We start from the raw sequence: 27,959 nt of genomic DNA on the forward strand, positions 1-27,959 counted from the left end.
AATTTATTCACTTCCTAGCCTTGCAATTATGGAGGCAGACTTTTTTTTAATTTATAAAATATTTTTGTTTTGTGATTTGCCGCTCCTTAGAACTTCTCACCCCTAAGCCATGGCCACCTTTTTGTGTTTAATTCGCACTGTAGAACGATTTGAAATAATGAAAAATCCACTTTTCCCCATTACACTGCATTTCAACATCCTGCAAAGTGTTAATCACCTAAGCCAAACGCGTAAACATCTAATGGCATCGCATAACAGATTAATCTCACTTTCAAGTTCAAGTACCTCGTTTTGAACGCATCGCGATCTTCGCCAAAGTCGAGCTCGACCGGGGGCAGGCAAACCTGCCGATGGAAGGAGTAAAACCGAAGTATTTGTCCTTACAAGCGCGCCAACTATAAAAACCTCCAAGATTTGACATCAACCTCCAGTCGAATTCAGAATTGGTCGGGAATTACCTCTGAGGGGTTAGCCTGACAACCACCGTGTGCTTTGAAGTGCTTCGAGAAAATCCGGAAATTTTTCCCTGAGAAAAATGCCGCCCCAAGAGAAGGTGGTTCAGCCCCAATCGGGGGAGGCGGATGGCGGCCTGGAGCTGGCGGCCAAACCCTCCCCGTTGGCGTACACGAACCAGGCCTTCGTGAGCGATACATCGAACAATAATGACCATCCGAAGGATGGTAAGAAAATCGAGGAGACTTCGAGGAAAAATGACGAGGAAAAACCGTTCGAATTCGACGATCTGCTGCCTTATATTGGAGAGTTTGGGATCTATCAGAAAATTCTTTTTCTGATGATGATACCCTTCGCGTTCAGTGTCGCGTTCGTATATTTCACCCAGATTTTCATTACCGTCATCCCCGACGGACACTGGTGCTGGGTGCCTGAGTTGGCTAATCTAACTGTAGAACAAAGGTAAGTTTTATTGATTTCAAGTTAAAAAAAGTTTTAGAATCAAGTTATTTGGTTCTGGTTTATGAGTCGAGTACACTTAATAATTTCATTACCGTATCGTATAAGGTAATGCAGTAATTACAGTACCCTTGGTCTTGATAGTATATTGTTCAAAAACAAGGAATCATACTCAACTTCACCAATATGACGATTGCAGCGTGAGCTATCCAAGGAAATAAATGAAAAAAAAAGCGTATATTCAGGGTAAGTCTTTGACCCGTACGAATATTTTAACAGTAGATTCTTGAGGTCAAAAGAAACACTTTTTTCCTTTACCATTTTTTACGAATCGGGTCGGTTTAAAAGGTACAGGCTGTTGAAAAACCATAAAAAATGTTATTTTCAATTCTATCTCACAAACGGTTTTATCGAATGAAATGAATTTCGGAATATAGTTTTTCATTTATTTGATTAATCTTTGTCGAACACAAGATATCACCTAAGTTTTCCAGTTTTCTCATTATGACCATTACGTAACATAAAAATACCAAAAATTCAAAGAACCCATCTCTTGAAACTATGTTGGACGTTATTTAATGAATCTTTGGACGTTTTGTAAAATAAAAGTATTCTTCATATTTTCTCGTATAATGCGCCGTTTTTGAGTAATGTTCGAAAACAAAAAATATCTGTGAAATTCGAAAAATTGGGTACTTTGGTTGAATACAACTCTGTTTTAAAGATCCATAGATAGTTGTATATATATAACGAGCATATTTACAACGAAAAACTCTTTTTGACTTACCGAATTTAGTCCAAGTTAGAGATTTGCAGCATATGTTAATGTTATGTTTATGTTATGTTAATTTTTCCTTACTTTAATGTGTTGAGTGTTAGATGGCTCTTATGAGTTCCACCAATCAAAGGAAAAAAGTAAATGCGGTTTGACAAGTAGGAATAGTTATCAAATTTAAAATTGATATATAAATAACAAATCTATTTCTGACACTATTTCTGTGACACTATAGTGTCACAGATTCAGCTTGTTATTCTGAAGGTTATTTTGTTTTTGCAGGGGTAGCACAGCTCATTATGATAACTTAAAATGGCTATATCTTTTGTCAGGGCCGAATCGGGAAAAATGGTATAGGAAAAAAGTGTTTCTTTTGACCTCAAGTATCTGCTGTTAAAATGTTTGTACGAGTCAAAGACTCACCCTGTATGAATTTCTAGATAACCAGTTTTTCTTATTGCAGTACTTTACGTTGAAATAGATTTGTTATTTATATATCAATTTTAAATTTGATAACTATTCCTACTTGTCAAACCGCATTTACTTTTTTCCTTTGATTGGTGGAACTCATAAGAGCCATCTAACACTCGACACATTGAAGTAAGGAAAAATTAACATAACATAAACATAACATTAACATATGCTGCAAATCTCCAACTTGGACTAAATTCGGTAAGTCAAAAAGAGTTTTTCGTTGTAAATATGCTCGTTGTATATATACAACTATTCCAAGAGGGTTCATCTAGTTACACATGCGTATTAAATGTCAAATTCTTATTACTTGAATATCCTTTTCGTTAAAAAGATATTGATATTGAATATCCTTTTAACGAAAAGGATATTCAACAAACATCATCTGATTCGAAAAGAAAGAAATCTAGGTATTTGTTCATTATCATTTTTATCGAACAGAAAACTTAAATGCGAGAATGAGTAGGGTATGCAGTTACTCAAAATTTGTTTAGAATTTGTTTGTCCAGTTCAAAGGAAGAAAATTGAGGGTAAGAGGAAGAAAAATGTATTGTTGAAAATATAAGGAAGGGAGAATAGCAATCAGGAATAAATAAAACTCTTGACTGGTTCAATAATCTACTCAACGCAGATCGTGGAAAAATCTCGCAGTAAAATCAAGAAAATTTCTCGGTATTTTGTTGACTATTATCTATTATAAGAGAGCAAAGTCTCAAATTCGTAATGTTTGCCTTTATGAATATGTAATAAATTGACGAAAATCTTCAATGTAAACTATGGAATATTTGAAGTGTGAATATCTAGTAGGTATATGTTTCAACATCAACACTTTGATGGAATATTCATAACAGTAGATATATTATCTCGGCGAAATCTTTTGGATATTTTGGCTTCTTTTCTTTCCGAAAATGATGCCTCTTTTATGATATTCGAATGTAAGCATAGTATATAATGTATAAGCATAGCTTATGCACAAATAATTTTTTGAATCTCGCATCTCTCCATTTATTGAATTGAATTTCACTATACATTCAGATGTACAAAGATCACTCGTTGAATAAGAAACAAAACATTCCGACATTTTCATATAATTCGATTAGTATTCATTTATGTAATTATTGTCAAATCGATAGTGCTGATGGGCTTAAAAGATTACTCTTTTCTTGTGGGTAACTGAAGAATTTGAATCGCAATATCAAAGGCGCCGATACAACGGTGTTTGAAGTAGGTAATTATTTCTTCCCTTGAGTTGTCAAAATTTGCATATACGTTGATATCTATTATTCCCATTTTTAAATATGTATATATATTTTTTGGAATTTTAGTATGATGCCTTGCCTTCTGTGTTTTCGTTCGCTCATCCTGTTAAAAATTCAAAAAATATTCTTGAAAAGTTGAAAGGTCCTATACAATTATAAACTTCAAAACAACTTTTAACTCTTCCGCCATATAACGTTCTTCTATTGTAAACGAAATATTTATGTACATATTTGCATCTGCTTATCAAAATATTTCTATATATATCATATTATGATTCTCTCATTTCAATAGAGACAAATATTAAAAATAAAACAAAAAACTCCATAATAAGAAGGATTAGCTGAGACAATAGAAACTGGAAATATCCAGAATTGAATGGTAGTGTTTTCCGAAGGATTAAACCACATATTGACAGTGCGAACAACAATATAGAAATTGAAAAAGGAATTATGTAAGCTCACATGATACAACAATCACAGACAAACTGGAAATATTCGGAAAAAATAAATTTGTTTTGCAAACTCAGAATATGAGTAAACTAGATGAATTAGAAGGATCATTTGAATCAATGAACAATGAATAATAACTTAAAACATAATCAAAGTTTGCTGATGGAATTCGGTAATATACTTAATACTTATCAGTGAATATTTTCCATAATAGTGCTACATTGAGTATGTTCAAGAGATTTCAATGATGTCTTGATTAGAAACGCTCATCAATATCTTCTGCAAGATGGGTTAGCTTTACTTAATACTGCTTCCTCATTGTGTTCACAAATATCAAGGTCTTCATGAACGTTCTAGATAAAAGTAACATTTTATTGCTTGAAATATCAGAGTCACGTTCATTTTGGAATCTCGTATGAACATAATCTAACTTTTTTTCATTGAATATGTGGTTGGTTTCTTTGATGCTTTGATGAAGAGTGAGCGAAGAATCATTCTATTCACAAGCTTACCAGGTCCTGCTATAGGGAGGGAATATTATTTAGTAGGTGATAAGAAATAAAATGAGAGATAAAAAAGTACGAAAAGTGTTGCATTTTTAACTTTTTATTGAAAAAGTTGAGTACGTAGAGTCCAAGTGTCCCAATATCGTCTAAAATCCAAAACAACGAGTCTCACAGCTTAATAATTAAATTTTAAGGTGCATTTTTATAACGAAATTTAAAGTCATTTCAAGCTTAAAGCTTCCTTTAGTATCATTTTCAGTAGGGTTGAAGGTAACTTTAAAATTAAAGGGACCTGTTTGATTATAAAACTGACGCAAGTCTCTTGAATTTTGAAGTCCTACCATTGAGTATTAAACCCCAATTAATTATTAAAACTCAATGGTCCTACTGAAAATAAAACTGAAGGAAACTTCAAAATTGAAGGGACTTTAAACTGATTATGAATCATTATGAATCTGCACTTCGGTTATACTAACTTCATTCAATTATTCTACATCAAAATTGGAAAAAATTTGTAGCTGAGCTAGCATTCGACCAATAGCTTGCAAGTTATAGACAGATCATTCTATCCCAAATTTTTGGTTGACATTGGTTTCAGGCTGCTCTAAGACCGATTTTAATGTGGATAATATGAAATAACTATATTTGTTTCACTTCTTACTGAAAAGTGTTTATCGTGGCTATACAAAAATTTCAACTTGCTCATTGTACTGGTAAAACAATAAATAATTGATTTGCGATAAAAGGACGATCAATTGTGATTTGATAGGATTTCGATAAGTGCGTACAATTCTTCGTGAATGTTTTATGTTCAAGATAAAAGTCGTGAATCATCGCACATTATTTCGAGAATTATTTCAAATATAATAATCGGTATTGGATATTTTTAAACCGTGACATAATATTTAAAGTACAACCGATACTTCTCAATCATCAATCATTGAGAATCTAACTCATTTGAGCCAATCTGGTTATTCTGGTTAAATCAATACATAGACGTCTTGATAGAATAGTCTTCCTTCACATTCTTACTGGTTTTAAGAGACTTGTAAATTAGCGCACTATTATTAGAATACTTTTATGGTACATAATTTAACACTTTGCTCGGACAATTGGTAGTTTACTAACGAATTCACATTGATTTGACACATTTAAAAATTGGTTTATGAGAATCGAAACTGAAGTACCTACAGTGTAGGATTGCTTTGAACTCCCTTGTCGAACACTTCATGAACTGTCTCAATAGTTGCAAGTTATTCAACAATCAATTGAAGAAAAACGTCTTAACACTCCAAGATTGTTACAAAATCAGGAAGACCAGACATCTGAATTGCTATTCGTCATCTGTATTTAATTCCTTCTTCTTATTCAAATCTACATATTTTGGAATAAAACAGTGGAAATTTCAGTCCTTTTTGTGTTGTATCCATTTCCATAAGTTTATTTACCCACTGCGATTCAATGATAAATTTCACAGAACTTTTAATTTTTGTTTTATTAATACACATCATCCCATGCTTCTGATGAGCTCATCATGAGGAAGACTTCTCAAAAACTAGGGGAACAATTTTCATTTTTACAAATTGTCCGACTAGAGTGAATGTACGAACTCTCTTATCTACAATGCTCAGACTAATAATTCAGTGAACAATAAGAAAAAAACTATCGCCAAGTTTGGGCTACCAGTAATTCACTCTTATAACCAGCAGTTTATTTTTAGATCTCATTCCGACATGCTCTAATTACACTGCTGGTAATTGGAATCAACAACATCCTTTTGATCGATAAAATCAATAAGCTTAATCATCAATAAATAATTCATGAAATACGATTGTTTCTCACTCAGTCGAGCGCGGACACTTCTAGATGTTGTGTGAGGTCGTTTACTTAGTATTTTCATTATTTCTGAGAAGATATCAGAGGGGAAATGAATAGGAATTCTTATTTTGTAAAGAAAGATTTACAATAGAGGGTTTTACAATTTCGAAAGGATGTTTTTTTCACAAGGACCTCTGCGCCCTTTAGCAAGAAAGCTGTGAATGAAATTTAGACCAACTGTGATAAACCGTGATAGACATTTCGAAATTCCCTGAAACTACCTGAACTAGTCCTATGCCTTATAGAGTGGTATATAATACAGGCTGAGTCTTCGACTCGTTCAAATATTTTAACTGTAGATTCTTGAGGTCAAAAGAAACACTTTTTTCTTATTCCATTTTTCCGAGCCAAATCTGGTGAATGAGGGGGGTGTTCCAGTAATTCAAACCCTACATCACGAATTTTTTGCATGGCAACATGAGATTTGTGTGCAGGGGCGTTGCCCTTCAAAAACAAAACACCTTTGGATAGCTTTCCGCGTCTTTTCTCTTTAATTTTTCCCGTAGAGTGGTCAGTAATGTCGAATAGTACCTAATCTCCGGTTATTATTCTACCCTTATCCAAAAAATCAATCATGATTACTCCATAGCAATCCCAAAAAACTGAAGCAAGAACTTTTCCAGCACATATTTGGACACGAAACTTCCTAAGTCTTGGAGAACCAGAGTGTCGCCATTTCATCGATTGTTGCTTTGTTTCTGGATCGTAGAAATGTAACCAAGTCTCATCCATGGTAACAATTCGGTTTAAGAAGTCTACATCGTTTTCAAATCGAGCACAGATCGAACGCGATGCTTCTACCCTTGCACGTTTTTGGTCAACATTCAGACATTTGAAGATACATTTTGCAGCAATTTTCCTCATATCCAAATTGACGTGAACTATATGATGAACGCGTTCGTATGAAATATTCAGTGCTTCAGATATCCGTTTTAGCCCAATTCGACGGTATGATAAAATCATGTCATGAACTGCATCGATATTTTCGGGGACTGACACAGAAACTGGCCTTCCCGATCGGTCATCATCTTCAATGGAAAATTTACCTCTTTTGAAGCTTGCAGTCCAATTTTTCACGGTCGCTTACGAAGGACATTGATCACCAAGGGTATTAAGCATATCTTCGTAAATCTGCTTACCTCTCAACCCTTTCAAATACAGGTACTTGATGATGGCTCAATAGTACAATTGTTCGATTTTCACAATTTCGGTGGACATCTTCTTTCTTTTTACTTATTGCCAGAGACAACAACGAGACGCCCAACTCCCCACTATATTTCGTCCGATGTTTTGCATCCTTGTCTCACAGCATCGAACCTGTTTGTAGATGGCGCCAAAGGCACTGGTGTAGCGTTTAGCGCGGGAATTATGAATTATTCTTTTGTGTATTACTGTTTTCTTGTTTTGAAGTATGGGAGCAATTTCGCGCAACCCTGAAATTGATGCTGAAATTTTTGCCATGTTGATTATTATAATCAATTGGCAAACAATTTCGCTATCAATATGACTGCGTGAAAATTTTTGGACGGTAATACAACTTTTCGAATGGTGGTTTTACGATTTATTTGAATTTGAATGAAACTAATAACAAACATATAGGAGAACAATTGAAGTATTAAAAAAGGGAAATATAAAACAAAACAAGTAAAATATAAAGCAAGTGGCGTATAAACAACAAAATAGGTCAAATGACCTTCACATATTCTTCATTTTCATCAATTTTTTCGATTTGATAATAGCATTTTTTTGGTTTTTAAATTTCTGGTTTTCCCTTTTAACCCACCAGACTATTCCAATATTTACAATACTTTGCACTGTTATAGTTTCTATCTGTTCGCAATGTTGTTCACATGTTAACCATGAAAAATCAATGTGATTATGAACAAATTTAGAGGCATGATATGGAAGGTCAGAAATATTAGAGTTATCCACCATAAAATTCTCCAAAGAAGTTATACCTTGTGCAATGAATATTGTGAATACAACACTTGGATAATACAAACTCCTCTTATCTGACCATTCCTTGTTCCAGATGAACATGTTGTGTGCCTCCAAAACATCTGATGACAATAGAGCAGAACAACCCGTACACGTTATTTTCTTATAGATGCCTTTCAAAATGAAACCAGCAACATAAGCTACTGAAAAAGTTTCTGCACGGCCCCCATTCACATCTGCTTCAATTATGGATACCGTCTCCTCTGTTGATATTTCTGGCATACATATGACTTCATTAGGTTGATATTCTCCTTCTTTCTCATCTTTCTCCAGAAATGATTTTAAATTGCTGAGAAGATCATTATTGTCCTTCTCACAATTTGAATGAGTGGAACAATGAATTAGATTGTTTAAAATTTGGGCTTTCAAACTACCCACAAATTGAAAAGCAGAGGGATTATCATTACATCCTGATCCATATCTGATGCATCCAAATAGGTTCTCTAAAGGATCTTGATTTAGAGACCTTGGACGCAATACTGTAAATCCTTTAGAATGCACATATGCCCAGATTCCCCTGATAGCATTCAGAGATGTAATCCAACCCATTTGAGATGGTGGTGTACTTTGCTTGACCTGCCCGCTTTTTGAAAGCCTTAAATTTCCAACTCTTCACCATTTGCAAAGCTTTTGGCCAATATTCAATATGAGGAGAGTTTTCAGTAATATTACATTTCAACTCCTTTCCTGACTGGTTGGTGTTCCCATTAAAACTATCGAACAGCGTATCCACTTCCATCAGGAATGAGGCTGTAGCAATACACTCCTGTTGCATTGCTCCTAAAAATTGATATTCGATGAAAAAATATAATGATAAATTTGAAATTAATTTTACCATTTCTTATCATCGAGTACAAATATGCTGACACAGTTCTACTCATTACTTGTGCAGCTATGTTAACCTTCATGGCATACTTCATGATTGGGTCAAAAAAATTGTCTTTCAGCTTATGAAGGGACCTGAAGACATAAGGAGATGCCTTGTCATGCTCATAAGCCCAACGAACATGCGAGAATTTGGCCTCCATAGTTGTAACGCTTTCTTCTATTTGAACGTTCAGAAATACATTGTATTTCCTGAATAAAGCATAAGTACGCTTTAATAAATGAGGGACATCGTACATAATAAAAATTTTTTTGGCTCCATATATAAAATATGGTTTTTGAGTCGTCACACCCAATTCTTTCAGGCACTTGACATTGTTAACACCCATATCACAAATAGTTGCAACAATGTCTAATTTTGCTACGTTTGTAACAGCTTTGATGACATCAAATAGACAATTTCTAAGAATTTCCGAACTGCAACTCTTGTGGGTAAAGTAATACGCTATAGGTTGCTTCCATTTACGGTTTAGTCCCACAAGCATAAAGGCTAGAACTTTTCTGGCAGCCTGTTTTCCACTTCTTTCTCCTCCAAAGTCCTCAAAGCCAATGATTTTCTTCTGGCCCTTATCGTAGTACAAGTTTTCTTTGATGTCCATTTCATCAAAGAGCAACACGCAACAGCGATCAAGGTCCTCTTTTATGTTTTCATTAATATGCTCAAAAATGTTTTTATTTATTCCAGCATTCAATGGCACCTTTTTGAGCAAGTTCAATACAGTGTTACGTGAAGGAAGCGCAATAAAGGAGCTCAGCAATTTGTAGCATCTGGGACTTTTCTTCAATAATAATATAGAGACATAATTTTATCGTCCAAAGTCCATCTTCTGCCTCTTTTACCCTTCACTTTCGAACATCTCAATTGAGACATCATGAAGTTCCAGGATGTTTTAGGCATGTTTTCGTATAAATTTCGAACCTCTGGGGCATCAGACAATTCTAAAACGCTCCTTAAAGTTTTAGACTTTTGTCTACACTGTTTTTTGAGTTTCCGTAAGTGGTCTTCTTTTTGTTGGATGATTTTCACCAATTTCTTTTTCCTAGGTGAAGAGTGTATTATGGAGAAATTTTCTATATCTCTGAAAATTTTGCCTCTTCGTTTGGGTGTTTGTGGCTGATCCAACTGTATACTGTTAGAGGACCCCTCTGCATCTAAAAACAATGTAAACTTCAATTTTTATATACCTACAGTTTTTGAAAATTTTCAAATCCTCTCACATTGAAATATTCTTGATAACAGCATACAAACAAAGGAAAAAGGGCGCCAAAGTTTTTTTTTAATCGTGGCGTTTTATACACTAGAGATTCGGTCCTGATTTAAAACATACCTGTTTCAATAATATTTGGGATATTAGATTCGATTGGCATATCATTGCTACTTTCAGATACAATAAGTCTGCTTTCTTCGACTTCTTCAACTGGCGTTGCAGAAGTCGAAGCGAGTGATTTATTGAAGAACTGCATTGGAACTGCATCTCTGAGCAGTCTATGATTTATAGAATCTGTGTATGATTCTAGAGTGAAATGTTTAGAGCATATTCTGTAATTTCGGAGATTCTCTCCCATGAATCTCATTCCTAATTTTTCTTGCCAGATTTTGGATCTGAAAATATAAAAAACAACATTGTATTCACAGTTATCACTGGTATAAATATCATTCATCACTGGTATTCGTGTCCTGACCAGAAATAAAGGTCGAAACGTCGGCATCTCATTGAGGATTTTTATTTCCCCTGTCCTCTTTGCCACTACATAGTTGATTATTTATGGTATAAATATCTTCAACTTACTTGTTAATATTAGTTGGAAATCGATGCATTTTTGGTACTTCATCTTCTCCAGCTCCACAAATAAAACATTTAACCATTTTAAAAGAATAATTTGTCACAAACAAAGTCTCACAAAATTTAAATTTCAAACCACTGTCACTCAGTTGACGCATGTGTAGCTGTATTCCGTGTTGCCACAAGTATTTGCACGTGGACTGATGAACATAGAATAGCGCTTTCGCCATTGGAAATGGAACATTGATTTTGTTAATTATCTCGCAATGGCAGTTTATATTTATACATTTGGCAACGCCAGCAAAACCGTATGCAGCGCCTCTACATTCAGGGCCGTTGATGTTAGACAAAGATAGATTTATGTTATTTTCATTGAAATAGACAAAGATGATTGACATAGCCTGAATCGGACAAATTTAGTGAAGGAGTTGACCGTCTCGTTGTTGTCTCTGTTATTGCGTAACTCTGGTTCCCTTTTTTGACCTCAAGTTTCACAATGACACTTCTAATGAGTTATTGTTCGTTGCTATGGTAACGCAAGATTTTTTTTATGCATGGAACTGGTCTAGTCATCCTCCTACACGTATTGAAAACGAAATTTTGGTCGAAATCGGAAAAAGGCTTTATTTTAAGCCAATTTTTTTCACTTATGACGATATCGATTTTTTTCATGTTTCAAATGGTAATACGGTCCTGATCTTTTTCTTCACCTCCTGAACCACTGGAATTACCTACTGGTTCTCTGACCTCTGTTGACGCAAAGGAGAATGAATATCTGTGAATTCCAACGGAATAGCTCCCACAATATTCAATCCCTGTTTTATGCATTTATAGCATGCATGAATGGCTGCTTTGATTCTTAACCCTGCAGAAAAACAACATATTCAAAAAATTGGGCAATTTGAACGAATTCGACTGAAGGTTGACTTATTCGTTAATACGTATGGTCCCGCCATTTTCCTGAGTATTTCACAATAGATAGGCAGTAGAATATGTATTTATTGATATCATGTTCAATCATTCGTTGATAAGAAAGGTAATTGCGGTAAAAAAGTGAGCCGATAGATTAGTTTTTCTACGACGGAGTTCAATGTTGAACGAATGTCGAAAAAAGTAATATAAGCATAACTATAGGAAAAAATCTGTGTTTTCTTTGTTCATTGGCCGACAAGACAATGACCTGATAAGGGAGAATTTCTTGCCAAAAGAAACGTATATGCCAGCCAAACTGTGGCTGGAATCGAAAACTCCGAAAATAAGATTTCAGAAATAATTGACGTCTGTATCTATGGTCTGTATTGAATTCACAGAGTAACTTAGATATGATTCCTGGTCAAAAGATAGTGTCGGTCTTTCATATAAATTCATCCGCTTCCTATAAAGAAACTCCTGAAGATGGCCCCCCAAAATCAATTTTTGATTTTTCTCTTAGAAAACAGAAAATTTACAAATGAATTGGTGCAGACATTCTATTGGACCGAGAAAGCACTCATAAAGAATTTTTGTGGTTCTCCTTTATAATCTTAGCATAATTTCAGCCTACTAGGTAAATTCAAGTTGGAAAGAGAAACTGCTTCTTCTCAAAAACCGTTACTTTTAGCAAGAAATTACAAGGGTAAGTACTTATCGGCTCAAAATGAATCAAGCTGCCAAATATTAATGTCTCAAGGGTATGTGTAATACGAATAAGGAGAATAGGTTGTTATATATATATATTATCAAAATCTCATCTACCATACAATGGTGTAAGATAGAATAGGTTGTTATGAAATAAATTTTAGTGGTATCTAGCTTTTTCTACCCCTTGCAACACCAAACAAAATTTTGTTCGATTGTCCTTCAAAAATTGCATTTCTTGTGCCATCTTCAGGGAAATGTATCTAAACAGGGACTGTTCAAAAAAGAACATACTAATTTTTGACAAGGAATTACCCAACTATTCATCTACACCGATGTACAGGGTGAGTATTTGACTCGTACAAATATTTTAACAGTAGATTTTTAGGTCAAAAGATACACTTTTTTCCATACCATTTTTATCGATTCGGTCCTAATGAAAAGATATAGCTCTTTAATGTTTTTATAATATGAGCCATGCTACCCCTGGAGAAACAAAGTTCTCTTCAGAATAACAAGCTAGATCTATGACATACACATCTATGGATTTTTTAAACAGAGTTGCATTCAGTCAAAGTACCCAATTTTCCGAATATCATATCAAATTACTCGAAAACGGTGCATTATACGAGAAAATATGAAGAATACTTTTATTTTACAAAACGTTCAAATATTCATTAGATAGCGTCCAACTTAGTTTCAAGGGTTGGGTTCTCTGAATTTTGGGATTTTTATGGTACGTAATGGTCTTAATGAGAAAACTGGAAAACGTGGGTGATATCTTGTGTTCGAAAAAAATCCATCAAATAAATGAAAAACTATGTTCCAAAATTCATTTCATTCGATAAAACCGTTTGTGAGATAGAACTAAAAATAACATTTTTCAAGGTTTTTCAACAGCCTGTATATTTCAAACCGAGCCGATTCGGAAAAAATGGAAAAAACCGTTTCTTTTGACCTCAAGAATCTAATGTTAAAATATTTGTACGAGTCAAAGACTCGCCCTGTACTTGCCACACTTCTGAACACTACTCGTACTTCCTGAAAGTGTTCAGAAATTCCTTTCTAATGGGATAACTAGCTAGTTCATGGATCTCCAGCTCAATAATAGATTCATTAATGATTTCTTGAAATTGTGAACGAATGTTGGATTTAATAACGGAAAATACATATTATTAGCATTTATGAAATCGATGAATCACACAATCACTTCTTACGCACTAAGGTGGGACATTGAACTTCACACGACAATCTCATATCTCAATGTTCTTGGCCAACCAATCGCCAACGCGGAAATCGATAATTTGATTTTTTTCGATTTTTAGCTAGGCCTAACCGTTTCGTAATGTGCACTATCTGTAATCACCAACTGGCGTAGTTCTGCAGAACAGCCAACAATAACGTTGCGCCACTGAAGGAATGAATTACGCGCGTTCTATTATGAAGTTTATCCTTCGTAGAGAAAAAATAACGTTATGAAATAAAATATGAATATTACACACTAACGGATAGGTACATTCTATACAACATGTTAGGAAAATATCGGCAATATAAATATAAAATACACTGCTCAACAATTGATAGGTATCACTGAATTCTCATCAATTAGGAATATAACCTGCAAGATATTTATTTCTATCGAATACCAGAGTATGTTTAGTTGATATTTTGGTTTTTTCTTCAGAGAAAAATGAATAATTTCATAGAATTTTTTTTAAAAGGAAATATGAGATTTTCCGGGTTTGAATAACAATTAAAAAATATTATATGAAGAGGAGAAAAGTGTGAGCAAAGCTAGTATCGCTTAGCTATGATGAAATATTGAAACAAATTGGAACATCGCTCCAATCTTCAGCTGTCTAATTGAGTCCAACCCTTGAGTATTATTTATTTGAATACTCAAAGGTCCAACTGATGTTGGTACTCTTTGCTGGGATGTTGTGACCGCTCACGTGCTATTAATACAAGAAGCAAGTCCCTACACTTGTTTCGCAAACAATCAAATAAAAGAAGTATCTTATTTGAGGGGCGATGTATGTTCACTATGTTCTGTTCTATTGCTGCATAAGAGTCTAGCTGCAAATTTACCATCATTTCCTGTAGCCGAGGAAGCATCTACAGGATTTTAACAGTAGATTCTTGAGATCAAAAGAAACCCTTTTTTGCTATATAATTTTTTCCGAATCGGCTCGTTTTAAAAGATACAGGCCGTTGCAAAACCATAAAAAAATTTTATTATTAGTTTTATCTCACAAACGGTTTTATCGAATGAAATGAGCTTAGGAATATAATTTTTCATTTATTTGATGAATCTTTTTCGAACACAAGATATCACCCACGTCTTCCAGATTTCTCATTATGACCATTACGTACTATAAAAATACCAAAAATTCAAAGAAACCAACTCTTGAAACTAAGTTGGACGCTATCTAATGAATATTTGGACGTTTTGTAAAATAAAAGTATTCCTCAGAAATAATTGATTGATGAATCAAATAAGTTCATAACATGACTGACTGATCCTTGATGCACACAATTGAATGTATTGATTCGAATAGAAATGTTCATTCCCTGAAAATCAATAATTCATTAGGTATTTTGATCATCAGTACCAGTACCCAGAATTCATCTGACAATAAGGATTAAGTTGATCACGAGAAGGAATACTAAACAAAAGTGTGAGGGAAATGATACGGGGGAGTAAATCCGAGAATTTTCAAGGTGAGTAAGGAATGATAGAGGGGAGGAATTCCGAGTTTTTTTCTCATACACGTTAAGGAGTAACGAAATTACAGGATATTAACATGCCGCAGATCCAACCCATATCAAACAAGTTGTGATATCCAAGGTTAGAGAATGTCCAAGCAAGCACTCAAGCACTATGGTCTACAAAGCTTCCGGTGTAAATATTTGGGTGTGATCAAATAAATCAACGTCTAGGGCTAATGGTCATGTACGAGGATGTATTGATCTAGTTAGCCATATATAAAAAAATATTGCGTTACCATAGCAACGAACAATAACTCATTAGAAATGTCAGTGTGAAATTTGAGGTCAAAAAAGTAAACCAGAGTTACGCAATAAATTAAAAGAAAGAAGATATGTCGAACGAAATTGTGAAAATCGAAAAATTGGCGTATCGAGCCATCATCAAGTACCTGTATTTAAAAGGGTTAAGAGGAAAGCAGATTTACGAAGATATGCTTAATACCCTTGGTGATCATTGTCATTGCTTCATATCTGAAGCACTGAATATTTCATACGAACGCGTTCATCATATAGTTCACGTCAATTTGGACATGAGAAAAATTGCTGCAGAATGGATCTCTAATGTTTGAATGTTGACCAAAAGCGTGCAGGGGTAGAAGCATCGCGTCCGATCTGTGATCGATTTGAAAACGATGTAGACTTCTTAAACCAGAAATTTTACTATGGATAAGACTTGGGTACATTTCTACGATCCAGAAATAAAGCAACAATCGATGGAATGCGATACTCTGGTTCTCTGCTTCAGTTTTTTGGGATTGCCATGGAGTAATCATGATTGATTTTTTTGATAAGCGTAGAACAATAACCGGAGATTACTATTCGACATTATTGACCACTCTACGGAAAAAAATTAAAGAGAAAAGACGAGGAAAGCTATCCAAAGGTGTTTTGTTTTTGCAGGACAACGCACATGTACACAAATCTCATGTTGCCATGCAAAATATTCGTGATTTAGGGATTGAATTACTATAACATCCCCTTTATTCACCAGAATTGGCTCCATCCGAGCATCATCTCTTTCCTCAACTCAAAAAATTTTTTAGAAGATCGTAAATTTTCTTCCAACGAGGAGGTAATAAAAGTTGTGCAGGTTTGGTTTGCAGAGCAAGAAGCAACATTTTTTTTGAAAGGTCTAGCTAGAGACATTGCAGGTTCGCTGTAATAAATGCATGTACCAATTAAGAGGAGAATATGTTGAGTAATAAAATATTTTGACATTGAAATTTTGTTTGGTTATATAGTAGACAAAGAATTTTTCAATATATCCTCGTAGATATTTGTATTCACTGAAATCAAACTTTCATTGAAATAAGAACAGTAATAATAGGAATTTTCAAGGATTTCTGATACATTTTCTTCATAGACTAAGAAACGGGCGCAATAAGAAATTGGTTGGTCAGAATCGAAGATTCGTCGAATCAAAATATGTTGAACCTTGTATTCACGATACTTTATGTATTTATTCGGGAATAAGGCATACTTTATAAGGAGTTTCACGATCAACGATTGACAGTCACTGATTTCCAGAATGGAATCACTAAATATCTTGAAGAAGAAGCAATTGTGAATCAAAAAGGACGTTTACGGATCATAACGGAATGCAAGAAAGATATTCTGGATAACAACATAACTGAATTGTCGATTGGAAAAAAATGGATATGAAACCTCCAATCAATCGTTGATTCCCTGATTTTTTTTTGTGTGGCGTCATCATGAAGGTATCGTGTGATGATGACTAGTCTTTATCCAATGATCCAATGATCCAATGATGAAGGTCTTTCAAGTTTTGTCAAGGATGGCCTAGATTGATCTTGTACTTGTACATCCTTGACGTGCTTAATGAGTGATAGATCTGGATCTGGAGATCGTGGTGGCCACAGCTTGGACTGCTTGGGCTTCGATCTATCAAAAACATGCCCATCTTCTTCATCAATTCCTCTATATAGAAACTAGTTTGTTCTTCGCCTGACCGTTCCCCATATGTGCCAAAGACAAGTTTCCCAACGCAATACAATCCGATGGCGTATGTGAGGCAAACTCAACTTGACATTGAGGTCTTCACGGTCAGCAGCAACTGCGTCTATGCAGAGTTGAGGAATTAAACACTCACTTCATCAGTCAACCTTCTCCCAAATTCCGGTGTACTCGCGTGCGCAATTTTTATATCCGTGATTACTATTTTCCTTTTGGGAATGCGGAGCATACAATCATTTCGAGGTATATGTCGTATCATTCCATGCACATGTGTGCTTATTAGATCGATTTCCTTGAACTCCTTTGTTGGATTTATGGAACAAAGTATCTTTAACATTGTGCATTTACAATGGTTTCTGAGATAGGTATTTCTTTCCCAGGAATGGAACAGAGGTATTCGAGGATTGAGACCATGATTCTGATCATATCAGACCACATCTGCACAACAACCTGTTGCACAGTATTTGGATAGCAACCCAGTGGGGTACTATGATTTTTTCCAACAGGTATATTTGCTGAGCTATAACATAAAGATGTGTTTTTTCTTATGGAAACAGTAGTTTGAAAATGTCTTAGAAAGACTGAGGGCGATGTAGGACATATTTCTGAAACGGTAAAAAATGGCTATTATTACTAAGTCATTTTAAACTACTGTTTTTATAAGAAAAGAATACAACTTTATATTATATCTCAGCAAATAAAACCGTGAGACAAAACATAGTACGCCACTGGATTGCTATAAAAAAAGTTACTGTATAATGTTTTCATTTCAACATCCTAGCACAAACAGAAATAGAGATATAATGACCAAAGTTGAAATCGCCCAAATTTACATTTTGGCCTATAGATAACTCAAAAACAAAAGAAGATAGAGAAATGCAGTTGATGGCACTATTCTTTCTCAAAAAAACACGGCCGTAATGTGCCGTTGGGTTAAAAAGTTGTAGTTCAGGTATCACCAATCATCTGTACAGGGTGGGCAAAATTCGTTGTCTACTGAGGGAATCTCGAGAACTAAAGCAGCTAGAAGAAAACGGATGACACATTCTCCAGCTCTTTTTTCCTGAATAATCCAAATCTGAACCGGCCTATCATTTATAGATTTTGAGTTATAAGCAAAAATTGAGATTTTGACGACTTCCAAAAGTTCTCATAACTTTTTTTTTTCGAAGTTACAATTCTAAAACTCGAATCGTCTTAGGCACTTTTATACGTAGAAAGTTATGAGAACTTTTCAAAATCGTCAAAATCTAATTTTTTGCTAATATAATAACTCAAAAACGAAGAATCGTAGGAGGCTACGGTTTCCACCATTCTTTGTTTCTCTGAAAAAGAGCTAGGAAATGTGGCTTTCGTTTTCTTTTAGCTGCTATAGTTCTCTAGATCCTCTCAGAAGATAACGAATTTTGCACACCTTGTACCTACTCTTATCAGATATAGAGTAGAACTAGCTGAGTGCAGATTGGCTATTTTAGAAATTGGACAAAGTTCGAAAAATATACATAAACAGTACAATGTTTTTACCCTGAACAGCACTTCAATAGTCACTCCCGGGACACCCTGTATACCTTCCGATAGTCGGTCAAAAAGTTGTCTCCCAAATATCACCCCTTCCTCTCTGATGATTTTCTCTGGACTCCTTCACCTCCAATTTTGATTCACATTGTATATCTATCTATTTAATATTGCATAAGCTTAATTCAGAATCGATCTGTATAAATCTCTAATTTTCGTCTCAATGATATCCATAAATAACGCTGAACTTGACACCCATGAATGTGGATCGAGTCAATGCTGCTATCTATTTTGTATACGATTATTCAAATGGCGTAATTCCACAACTTTTACTGCATCTCGAACTTAAAATCTTGATCAACGAAATTTTAAATTTATCAAGAAGAGTCCTTGTGAAGATCGCTAGTCTGAAAGCAAAATCTTTCTACCAGCAACTATTTTTCATTTCTTCATTCCAGAAAACTTTTGGCCATACCCCTCAAGGGGCAAGAATTTGATAAATGCCGCATGTACGATGTGAATTTCGAAGATTTGCTGAAGATCGACATTCTCAAACCGGACCCTTCTTGGCCTGTCAAGTCATGTCAAAATGGATGGGAATATGACTTCACTGATCAGCCCTACACATCAATTGCTACAGAGGTGAGTACCTTCTCTTAGGTCCAACAGGTTCAGGAAAACTCTTCCATGATTTGACAGACTGTGTATAAAGTCAAAAAATGGTCCTTTCCGAAATTCAAGTCGAAATTTCTTAGGATTTTTTAGGCTTAGCAATTGCACGTTTATTTTTCAACCACTGCATGCAATTTGAAAACACGAGGGGAAACATTTCATTCTTTCATAATAAAATAGTAAATGCAGAAAAGATCAATACTCACAACCTACATAACTACGTAAAAACTTATTACCAGGAAATACTTACTAAGCATTCAAACTAGGGGGATGAAATTAACATTTATCAACACTTTCCAAATTAAAAATAATCGAATATATCAATACTGTGACAAACCATTTATTACAACACTACAAGGACGTTTCAGTAAAATTTATCATGAGATTTATTTTCGAACACCTCTCATTTTTCTTGATTACGGAACTGTTATTATCAATTTTCCACCAAGATTGTATCAATACACCAAGAGCATGGTAATAAAATCGGGTATAAAATGGTGTCCTTTTGTTCAAGCATAATGCGACCAATTAATTCAGAAAAGATTAACATAACTGTCAATAAAATCGAACTTATCGATAGATAAACGAAACAATTAATTTCAATAGTGTATCAATTAATTATTTGAATACTGAGAAGTTATTGGCTACTTTTACGCTGGCAAGGTTACGAAAGTACTTCAGTGTGAAGAATTCTGAATATTTTCAAGAGATAATGAACTAATTAAGATGTATACTGTACGAAGACTACGAAGGTGGTGGCATTGAAAGAAAATTAACAACGATGAATTCCATAGAACACGTTTTAGATGAGCGGATATGTACCTACCGATTCAATCCTTGCAGGAAATCATGAAAAAGATCATTTTTCAATTAGAACCGTGCATGGTTGGGGGGTACAAAAAACTTATTCAGAATCAAGTCTGGGAAACAAATATTTCACGTCTAAAAAAAGGTTACCATGCATACTGGAATCATTGACGTCTGATATACACCATAAAATATTAACTATTTTGAATTAAAAGAATAAATCCATAATAAATCCACTATGAAGGAGAAGGTATACTGATGTACACCTGAAGATGCCATTGTGATAACGAAACGCTTGTGTAGTGATTAAATAACTGATCCTAGTAAAAAGAATGTACGTAATAAGGTAATTCAATTAGGTACTAGTTTTTTCACTAAAAATGTTGCAGGAGTATGTGGTTATTGCTATTTTGTATTACCTTGATTAATTTTTCCTTGTTATATAAATTACTCCATATTAGTTTCTCATTTTTATTTGCTTCGATGACGTATTCAAAATAATAAGATGAACGCAACTTTAACTTCAACTTGGTTTTTTTTCCTTTCTGGATCAAATCTACTATATTCACTCTTTTAATAATTCAAGTCTTGAAGATATAATAATACACTGCGCAAAAAAATTAACGCACCGTATGGAAATCTCAAATTTATTCTACAAATGAAGGTGTTCTCAATGATAATTATTTTTATCAGAATTATGCATGCATATGCATACTTGCATACTTTCAACGGTTTCCTTCAATACAGATGTTTTTTCCCAGCAGGAATAAAAAAAGATGATATTATCAGATTTTGAATGTATTGGCTCCATTCTAAAATCAGTTGTTCTTGATCAATTCTAGTGATCAATAGTTTTTCTTTCGTTTGATTTTCTACACTCGATCGCTATGCAACGCGAAACACGCAATTTGACCCAAGAGGAATGTGCCCAAGTGGTAGTTTTGCGAGAAGAAGGGTGGACATACACAAGAATTGCAGAAAGGTTTGGGGTTTCCCATACAAGTGTGTCCAGAATGTTGCAGCGATTCAGGGAGACAGGTATGAATGTCCGAAGATCAGGAAAGGGTAGACCACGGGTAACAACTGCCATTCAAGAACGTTACTTGAGAGTTTCATCGTTGAGACAACGGTTTGCAACCGCTCGCCTCCTTCAAATTCAGCTTGAGCAAACTCATGAGGTGCAAATTAGCACTCAGACAATAAGAAATCGCCTCAGAGAATATGATTTAAGGCCTCGTGTCGCGGCAAGAGGCCCAGCTCTTACCCCACCCAATCGAAGGGCGCGTTTGGATTTTGCGAGAGAGCATATCCATTGGGAAGAGGCCGATTGAGAAAGAGTTCTCTTCACAGATGAGTCTAGATTCTGCCTCTACCATTGTGATCGACGTTCCCTTGTATACAGAGGTCCACATGAAAGATATGCTCAGTGCAATTTCCTGAATACTACTGGTTTCGGGGGAGGATCGATTATGGTATGGGGTGGAATATCTTTGGCTGCTCGCACAGACCTAGTGGTCGCTGATAATGGAGCTATGAATGCTGATAAGTATAAACGGAACATTCTTGAAGAGCATGTAGTGCCATTTGCCCCATATATTTGGTGAAAATTTCATTTTTATGGACGATAATGCCAGACCCCATCGTGTGCGCATCGTTCAGGAGTACCTTGAAGAGTCTCTCGAATGGAATGGCCAGCAAGAAGTCCAGATCTCAATCGGATTGAGCAGGTTTGGGACAACCTCAATAGAAGGCTGAGAAGTTCAGAAAATCATCCAGCTACTCTTAATGACTTAGGAATCCAACTCGGAGAAATCTGGGAAGGATTAGATCAGAACATTTTAAGATCACTCATTTTGAGTATGAACCGTCGTTGCCGAGCTGTAATTAACGCAAGGGGTGGAAATACCAAGTATTAAATCACTTATCAGCATTAAAGTATTTTGAAAATTGTTCATTTCTCTTCTTTCACATAAGATTCGGTGAAATCCTGAATTTTTCTTCCATTTAATGTGTCTTGTTTCGTTCAAAACCTTTCCGAGAGAACATAAAAAATAAGTTATAAAGTCAATGTAGATAGAAATTGAGATTTTCAGAATGTGCGTTAATTTTTTTGCGCAATGTAATTTTACCACCAGTCATCTGGAGATGTTATTGTGAAAGCGAAATCAGGTACTCAATTTAAACTTTATGAGAATCAAGAGTTTTTCCAAGAATAACATAACAGATGAAAAAAAGTTGGCTGATAGTTGGAAAAATCATGTAATACGTTAATATGGACATATAAAATTTATACTATACAAGAAATGCGGTGATAAAAGTCCTCGTCGAATATTTGGCCTCTTTCTATGAAACTAGCAGATATACTTTCGTGGTAATTGTTTTATGGATTTACCCTAGAAGGCAATCCAGTTGGAGCTACCTCTTTTGCAACTTTCATCATGTAGAAAATTCGAAAATTGCTCTCTAACAAGCGTCATCTGGTTGACGAAGCCGATCTCCAGTACAATATCTCAATCGCGCAACTGCTGATAATTTATGAACTTGCATTAACATAACTAAAAAAGCTTAGTGAGATGATAAATGTCCACATTCGATTGAAAATGTTCAGTATTCCAGTAATTTGGATTTATAATTAGCGAGCTGATTGTGATTTTCATTACTCAGTATAAATTAACCATTTAAACTGATTATAATTATAGTTTACTGGACAATGACTGTTTCTGACGTTGTCTCCTAGATTTCGACATACAATGACGAAATATTCGTGTAAATATTTACTATATTAGGTATATGATTTTCTCTACAGAGAGTCTCATTAATAAATACATAGATAATTTTCTATTTTATTCATTTGTGGATTGCAAACATAGGCGTAACGAAAAGGGGGTTATTGGGGACGTAACCCTCCCTCCCTATTGAAATGTAAGAAGATTGTATGTAAGAATTACAAAAAAATGGAATGATTTTAATGGGAGTATTATGTTGGAGTGGTTGACTTGGGGGTAAACCCCCCTCATCAGTCAACTCTTGATAAGCCACTAATTGCAAACGACACAATTGTTGTAAAAAAAAATATTACGATGAACCAAAGCTTAAACTATAGTACTGTGTATCCTATCTTCAATATATAGTGTATATTCACTGATAAACTCGTTGTATATTATCCTATACGAGTCGGGCTCTTGTGAGTCTTACGACCTTGAAAGTTTGATTGATTTTTCAACCCTTTCCAGCAAAATTGGGTCTGTGAGAATGCAGCGCTACCCCATACAGCTCAAGCCATATTCTTCGGAGGGGCTATACTTGGTGGGTTGATTTTTGGATGGTTGGCCGATAGGTTTGGCCGGCTACCAGCCCTTGTAGGTTCCAATCTGGTTGGGTTCGTCAGTGGTATAGCTACCACGTGGTGTAGCTCGTTCTTGGGCTTCTGCATCTGCAGGTTTCTGGTGGGATTGGCCTTCGACAACTGTTTCACAATGATGTACATTTTGGGTATGTAATTATCAGTTGAATTAAAGCTCTTCAGGATTCAGCCTCATAACATAATAATAAGAAAATTGTTAGCGCATTCGCCAATTTGTACTAGGTACCTTAAATAAGCTCATGAAGTTACGAAGAAATGTTTTGCCTATATCTATTTTCTCAGAAATATAAAGAAGTAAAGACTACAGTTTCTGTGAGCTGTAGAATGAAAAATGGCTTCTTTATAATAATCAAATTCTTCCGTAACTTGGGATTATTGAGGGAATTGAATTTTGGTAACTTGTGCACCTACAAAATATAGATTTTTTCATTTATTTCATGTCAATTTAAGTAAAATTTCAGTTGCCTACTATATGAATGATAAAGACGAAACTATCTGTCAGAATCATAATCATATTACTACAATTCAAAATTTTCTCGATTGAGATATTGCATCTGACACAAAAATCTAATTTGCAGCCAGTTAAAGAAGGCGATAATCATGAATCATTCAAAAATATGTCAGAGTAACATGTGTTCAACATTAATATATTCATTGTGGACTCTGTAAATGGGAAAAACCACTACTCCAAGACGTCAGTGAAACCTAATGACCATTATATTTTTTCACATTTTACTGCTTACGGTTTCAGTTTTACTAGATTCTTCAGAAATATTTGGATAGGGTATGCTATCTCTTGAACAAATGTCAAGTGTTAAATTTTGAGTAACAACTGAAGAATGCCTAACAATTATAATTAGAAAATTAACTCGAAGGGAAGCCAAAATAATTTACCATTGTTAAACTAATAAAACATGCTCAGTAGTCATAATTTTTCTCAAAAATCATAATATTTTCACTCATATTGATTTGCATTTATGATTTGAATATACAACAGCATATGCACTACTCAAAACACATGAAAAAGCAACAAAATATAATTTTTTCCAGTGTTAGAGTATGTGGGACCAAAATGGAGGACTTTCGTTGCCAACATGTCCATCGCAATCTTCTTCACCTTTGCCGCAACTGTTTTACCATGGATAGCCTACTATCTGGCTGATTGGAAATTGCTCTGTTATGTGACATCTGCACCTTTGCTCGTTTCTGTACTGGCTGCCTGGTTCATACCAGAGTCTGCAAGGTAAGTCTTGGTACTTCTTCGTACTTTCGACAACTGACGTTTGATGTCGAATTTCAAATCCAAGAAGTCAAATTCAAAATTTCACAGCAGACTTGAAGGTCGAAATAGGAGTTTGAGAACTCTACCATTCATGAGACCATCGAAGGAATGGTCAAAAATTACTTTTCGACTGAGTTCATAGTTATAAAACCATAGGGACAAAATTTTATGATTCTTATAAAGCTTATTTCCTTACATGTGTATATTCACTTGAGTTTTTTCCTGATTATCTGAATGTTTGGTTTCCGTATAAGTTGAGGGCATTGAAATCACGATGCCATTACTGTGCTACGGCTTTAACCTTCGTTCAAGTTAGAAAGGAACAATTGATCATTTGAATAACTGTGGGCTATCTAAGAATAAGATCAGATAAATGCTACGTGCAGAACAGACCTGTAATCTTCGCATGAATGACTCCATAACTTTGGGATAGGTCTTGAGAAATATTTCACCTTTATATTTCAACGCCTTGCAGTCTTTGCACACTCATAAATTTTGGTTATGGGATGTGATATCTTCAATGAAAAATGACCTTGTCCCTTCAAAAAGATGGGGTATTTCAATCAGCACGTCATGCTATATTGTTATTAATTGGTCCCAACCCCAACAAGAAATATATTGAGTGAGATGAGATGTAAATAATATCCTCAATTTTCCACAGATGGCTCACATCCCAAGGTAAATTCGACAAAGCTATTGGAATACTCAGAAGATTCGAGAAAATTAACAGAAGGACTGTAGATGAGAGCGTTTATGATAAATTCAAGGTAAACTCTGATTTCGAACACCAAGAAAAAAATCCATAATATTCCAATTTTTTCAGTCTAGCTGTTTGAAGATACAGAAGGAAGAGGAGATGGAGAAGACCTACACCGTTTTCGATCTGTTCAGGACGCCACGTCTGAGAAGGATCACCCTTGTTCTCATCATATTGTGGATGTGCATTTCGTTGGTCTTTGACGGTCATGTGAGAAACGTCGGTTCTCTTGGATTGGACTTGTTCTTAACCTTCACCATCGCAAGCTTCACTGAGTTCCCGGCTGACACGTTCCTGACCATGGTTTTGGACGTATGGGGGAGGAGATGGTTGGCTTTTGGTTCGATGGTGGTCAGCGGAGTGTTCAGCCTTCTAGCTACAACTGTTCCAATCGGTAAATTAATCTAGAAGTTTTAGATTATTATTCTTTCTGACAACTTTACATTTTCACAAATATCACGAGGACAATAAGTCTTACAAGCTGTAGATTCCTTAAAATACATGCCACTTCATCAAAATGGTATATCCATCCCATCACCTCAATTCAGCAATAATACAGGGTGTCTGTGAACAAATGTGACGGACTTAGGGAGATGATTCCTCGATGAAAATAAGCAGGGGTAGTTCCTATATAAATTTTTTTCGAAATCTACCTCCCTTCCAAGATACAGCCTTTGGAAGGCGATGACAAGTTGATAGTTTTCAATTTTTTTACGGGTTCTAAAGAACACTGAGTCATAAAACTATATATAATATGAAGCACTAAGTAGTTGTTACTCACACAATTTTTTTAGATCTCATAACTTCATTATTAGGGGTTAAAAATAACAACCCCTTAGTCCCCTTATAATTTTTCTCCAAAAATAGTTTTCCTGGGATAGATTCTCCTATGATTTCCCATTCAATTCTGGAGAAAAAAAAGTCTCTTGCCATCGCCTTCCAAAGGCTGTATCTTGGAAGGGAGGTCGATTTTGAAAAAAATTTATAGGAACTACCCCTGCTTGTTTTCATCGAGGGATCATCTCCCTGAGTTTTGTTTACAGGCACCCTGTATAGTAACACGCAGATCATCTGTAACCATTATACAATTGTCACATTTATCAGCACAAAGTATACCATTCTTCTTCTACCAGAGTTCTTATTTTTGCAGGAATTCCTAGTGCGACTTTGGCCATTATTGGTAGGTTTGCAGTGAACATATCATACAATATTGGTCTTCAGTATGCTGCGGAATTGCTGCCAACAGTTGTTAGAGCACAAGGTGTCGCCTTGATCCATATCATGGGTTATGTTGCTAGTATTTTGGCTCCGTTCGTAGTTTACTTGGTACGTAGATTCATTTCTTGTTCTGTATTGTAAGTATATGTAAGTATTTACTTCATTCTTCTGGTTTTATAGGCTAACATATCACCATCCCTTCCTCTGCTTATTTTGGGAATCCTGGGCATAGTTGGAGGAGTTCTTGCACTGTTTCTTCCAGAAACTTTGGACCAGGAACTTCCCCAAACTCTACAGGATGGAGAATCCTTCGGTATGGACCAAGGAATGTGGGATTTCCCTTGCATCAAAAAGTAAGTTTCGTTTCATCGTATAGAATGCTAGTCATGACGAATGAGCCATGTTCCTTGCTTAAATTCGAAAAATTCTTGGATTGGATGGAATCTATGCCGAAAAAATTTCTATCTCTATCGATTATATAGAGCTCGTTTCAGTAGAAAATGTTACAAATTGTAGTTTTGAAGCCTAATTTTCGTACTGAAACAGTGAAACGTGTAGCTTCTGTCTTCTTCATACCATTACTTCAATGAAAACTTATTTGGAAAATTTCATCTCAGGAACGATGACGTAGAAAGCGTGGGAAGTTTCAAGAGAGCCACGTCCACAAGAGGTTCCCTGAGAGCTTCTGGTAGAGGTGAAATCAGGTCTAGCATGGTGAACAGGTCGTCTGTTCGATCTAGGGCAATTCCAGAAAACCAAAGTGTATGATAAAATATTCCTAAATACCTTCAGATGGTACTGAAGCCATCGATCAGACTGTGGTACAATTTTTGTTGTTTTATTTTAATATTCCTATTGTACATATCTTTTCATCTACATGTAGAGATTTTATCGAATTCTTGTAAACGTGATATATATTTAGTTTTATTTATATAAGTTATTGTAATTTAATGATATAATAAACCCATATTGAAATTGAATATAAATTATGTCTCTAAATAGAAAAATTCCTTTCCTCTAGTTCGAAAATCAAGTCTTCCAGCACTTATGGTGAAAGAGGCTTTTA

General features: G+C 35.1%; 1 protein-coding gene across 1 annotated transcript; it reads left to right on the forward strand.

Moving 5' to 3' along the window:
* Positions 1-356: 356 nt before the first annotated feature.
* Positions 357-27,879, forward strand: LOC123313893 (organic cation transporter protein). Its single transcript, XM_044898998.1, has 9 exons — positions 357-915; positions 19,252-19,435; positions 23,506-23,764; positions 24,687-24,879; positions 25,580-25,685; positions 25,742-26,069; positions 26,826-27,001; positions 27,074-27,246; positions 27,511-27,879. The coding sequence occupies exons 1-9, from the start codon at positions 536-538 to the stop codon at positions 27,659-27,661; spliced, it is 1,950 nt and encodes a 649-aa protein (XP_044754933.1). The 5' UTR covers positions 357-535; the 3' UTR covers positions 27,662-27,879.
* The last annotated feature ends 80 nt before the right edge of the window (positions 27,880-27,959 follow it).

Source organism: Coccinella septempunctata, chromosome 1 (genome assembly GCF_907165205.1).
Source record: "Coccinella septempunctata chromosome 1, icCocSept1.1, whole genome shotgun sequence".
NCBI classification, from domain to species: Eukaryota; Metazoa; Arthropoda; class Insecta; order Coleoptera; family Coccinellidae; genus Coccinella; species Coccinella septempunctata.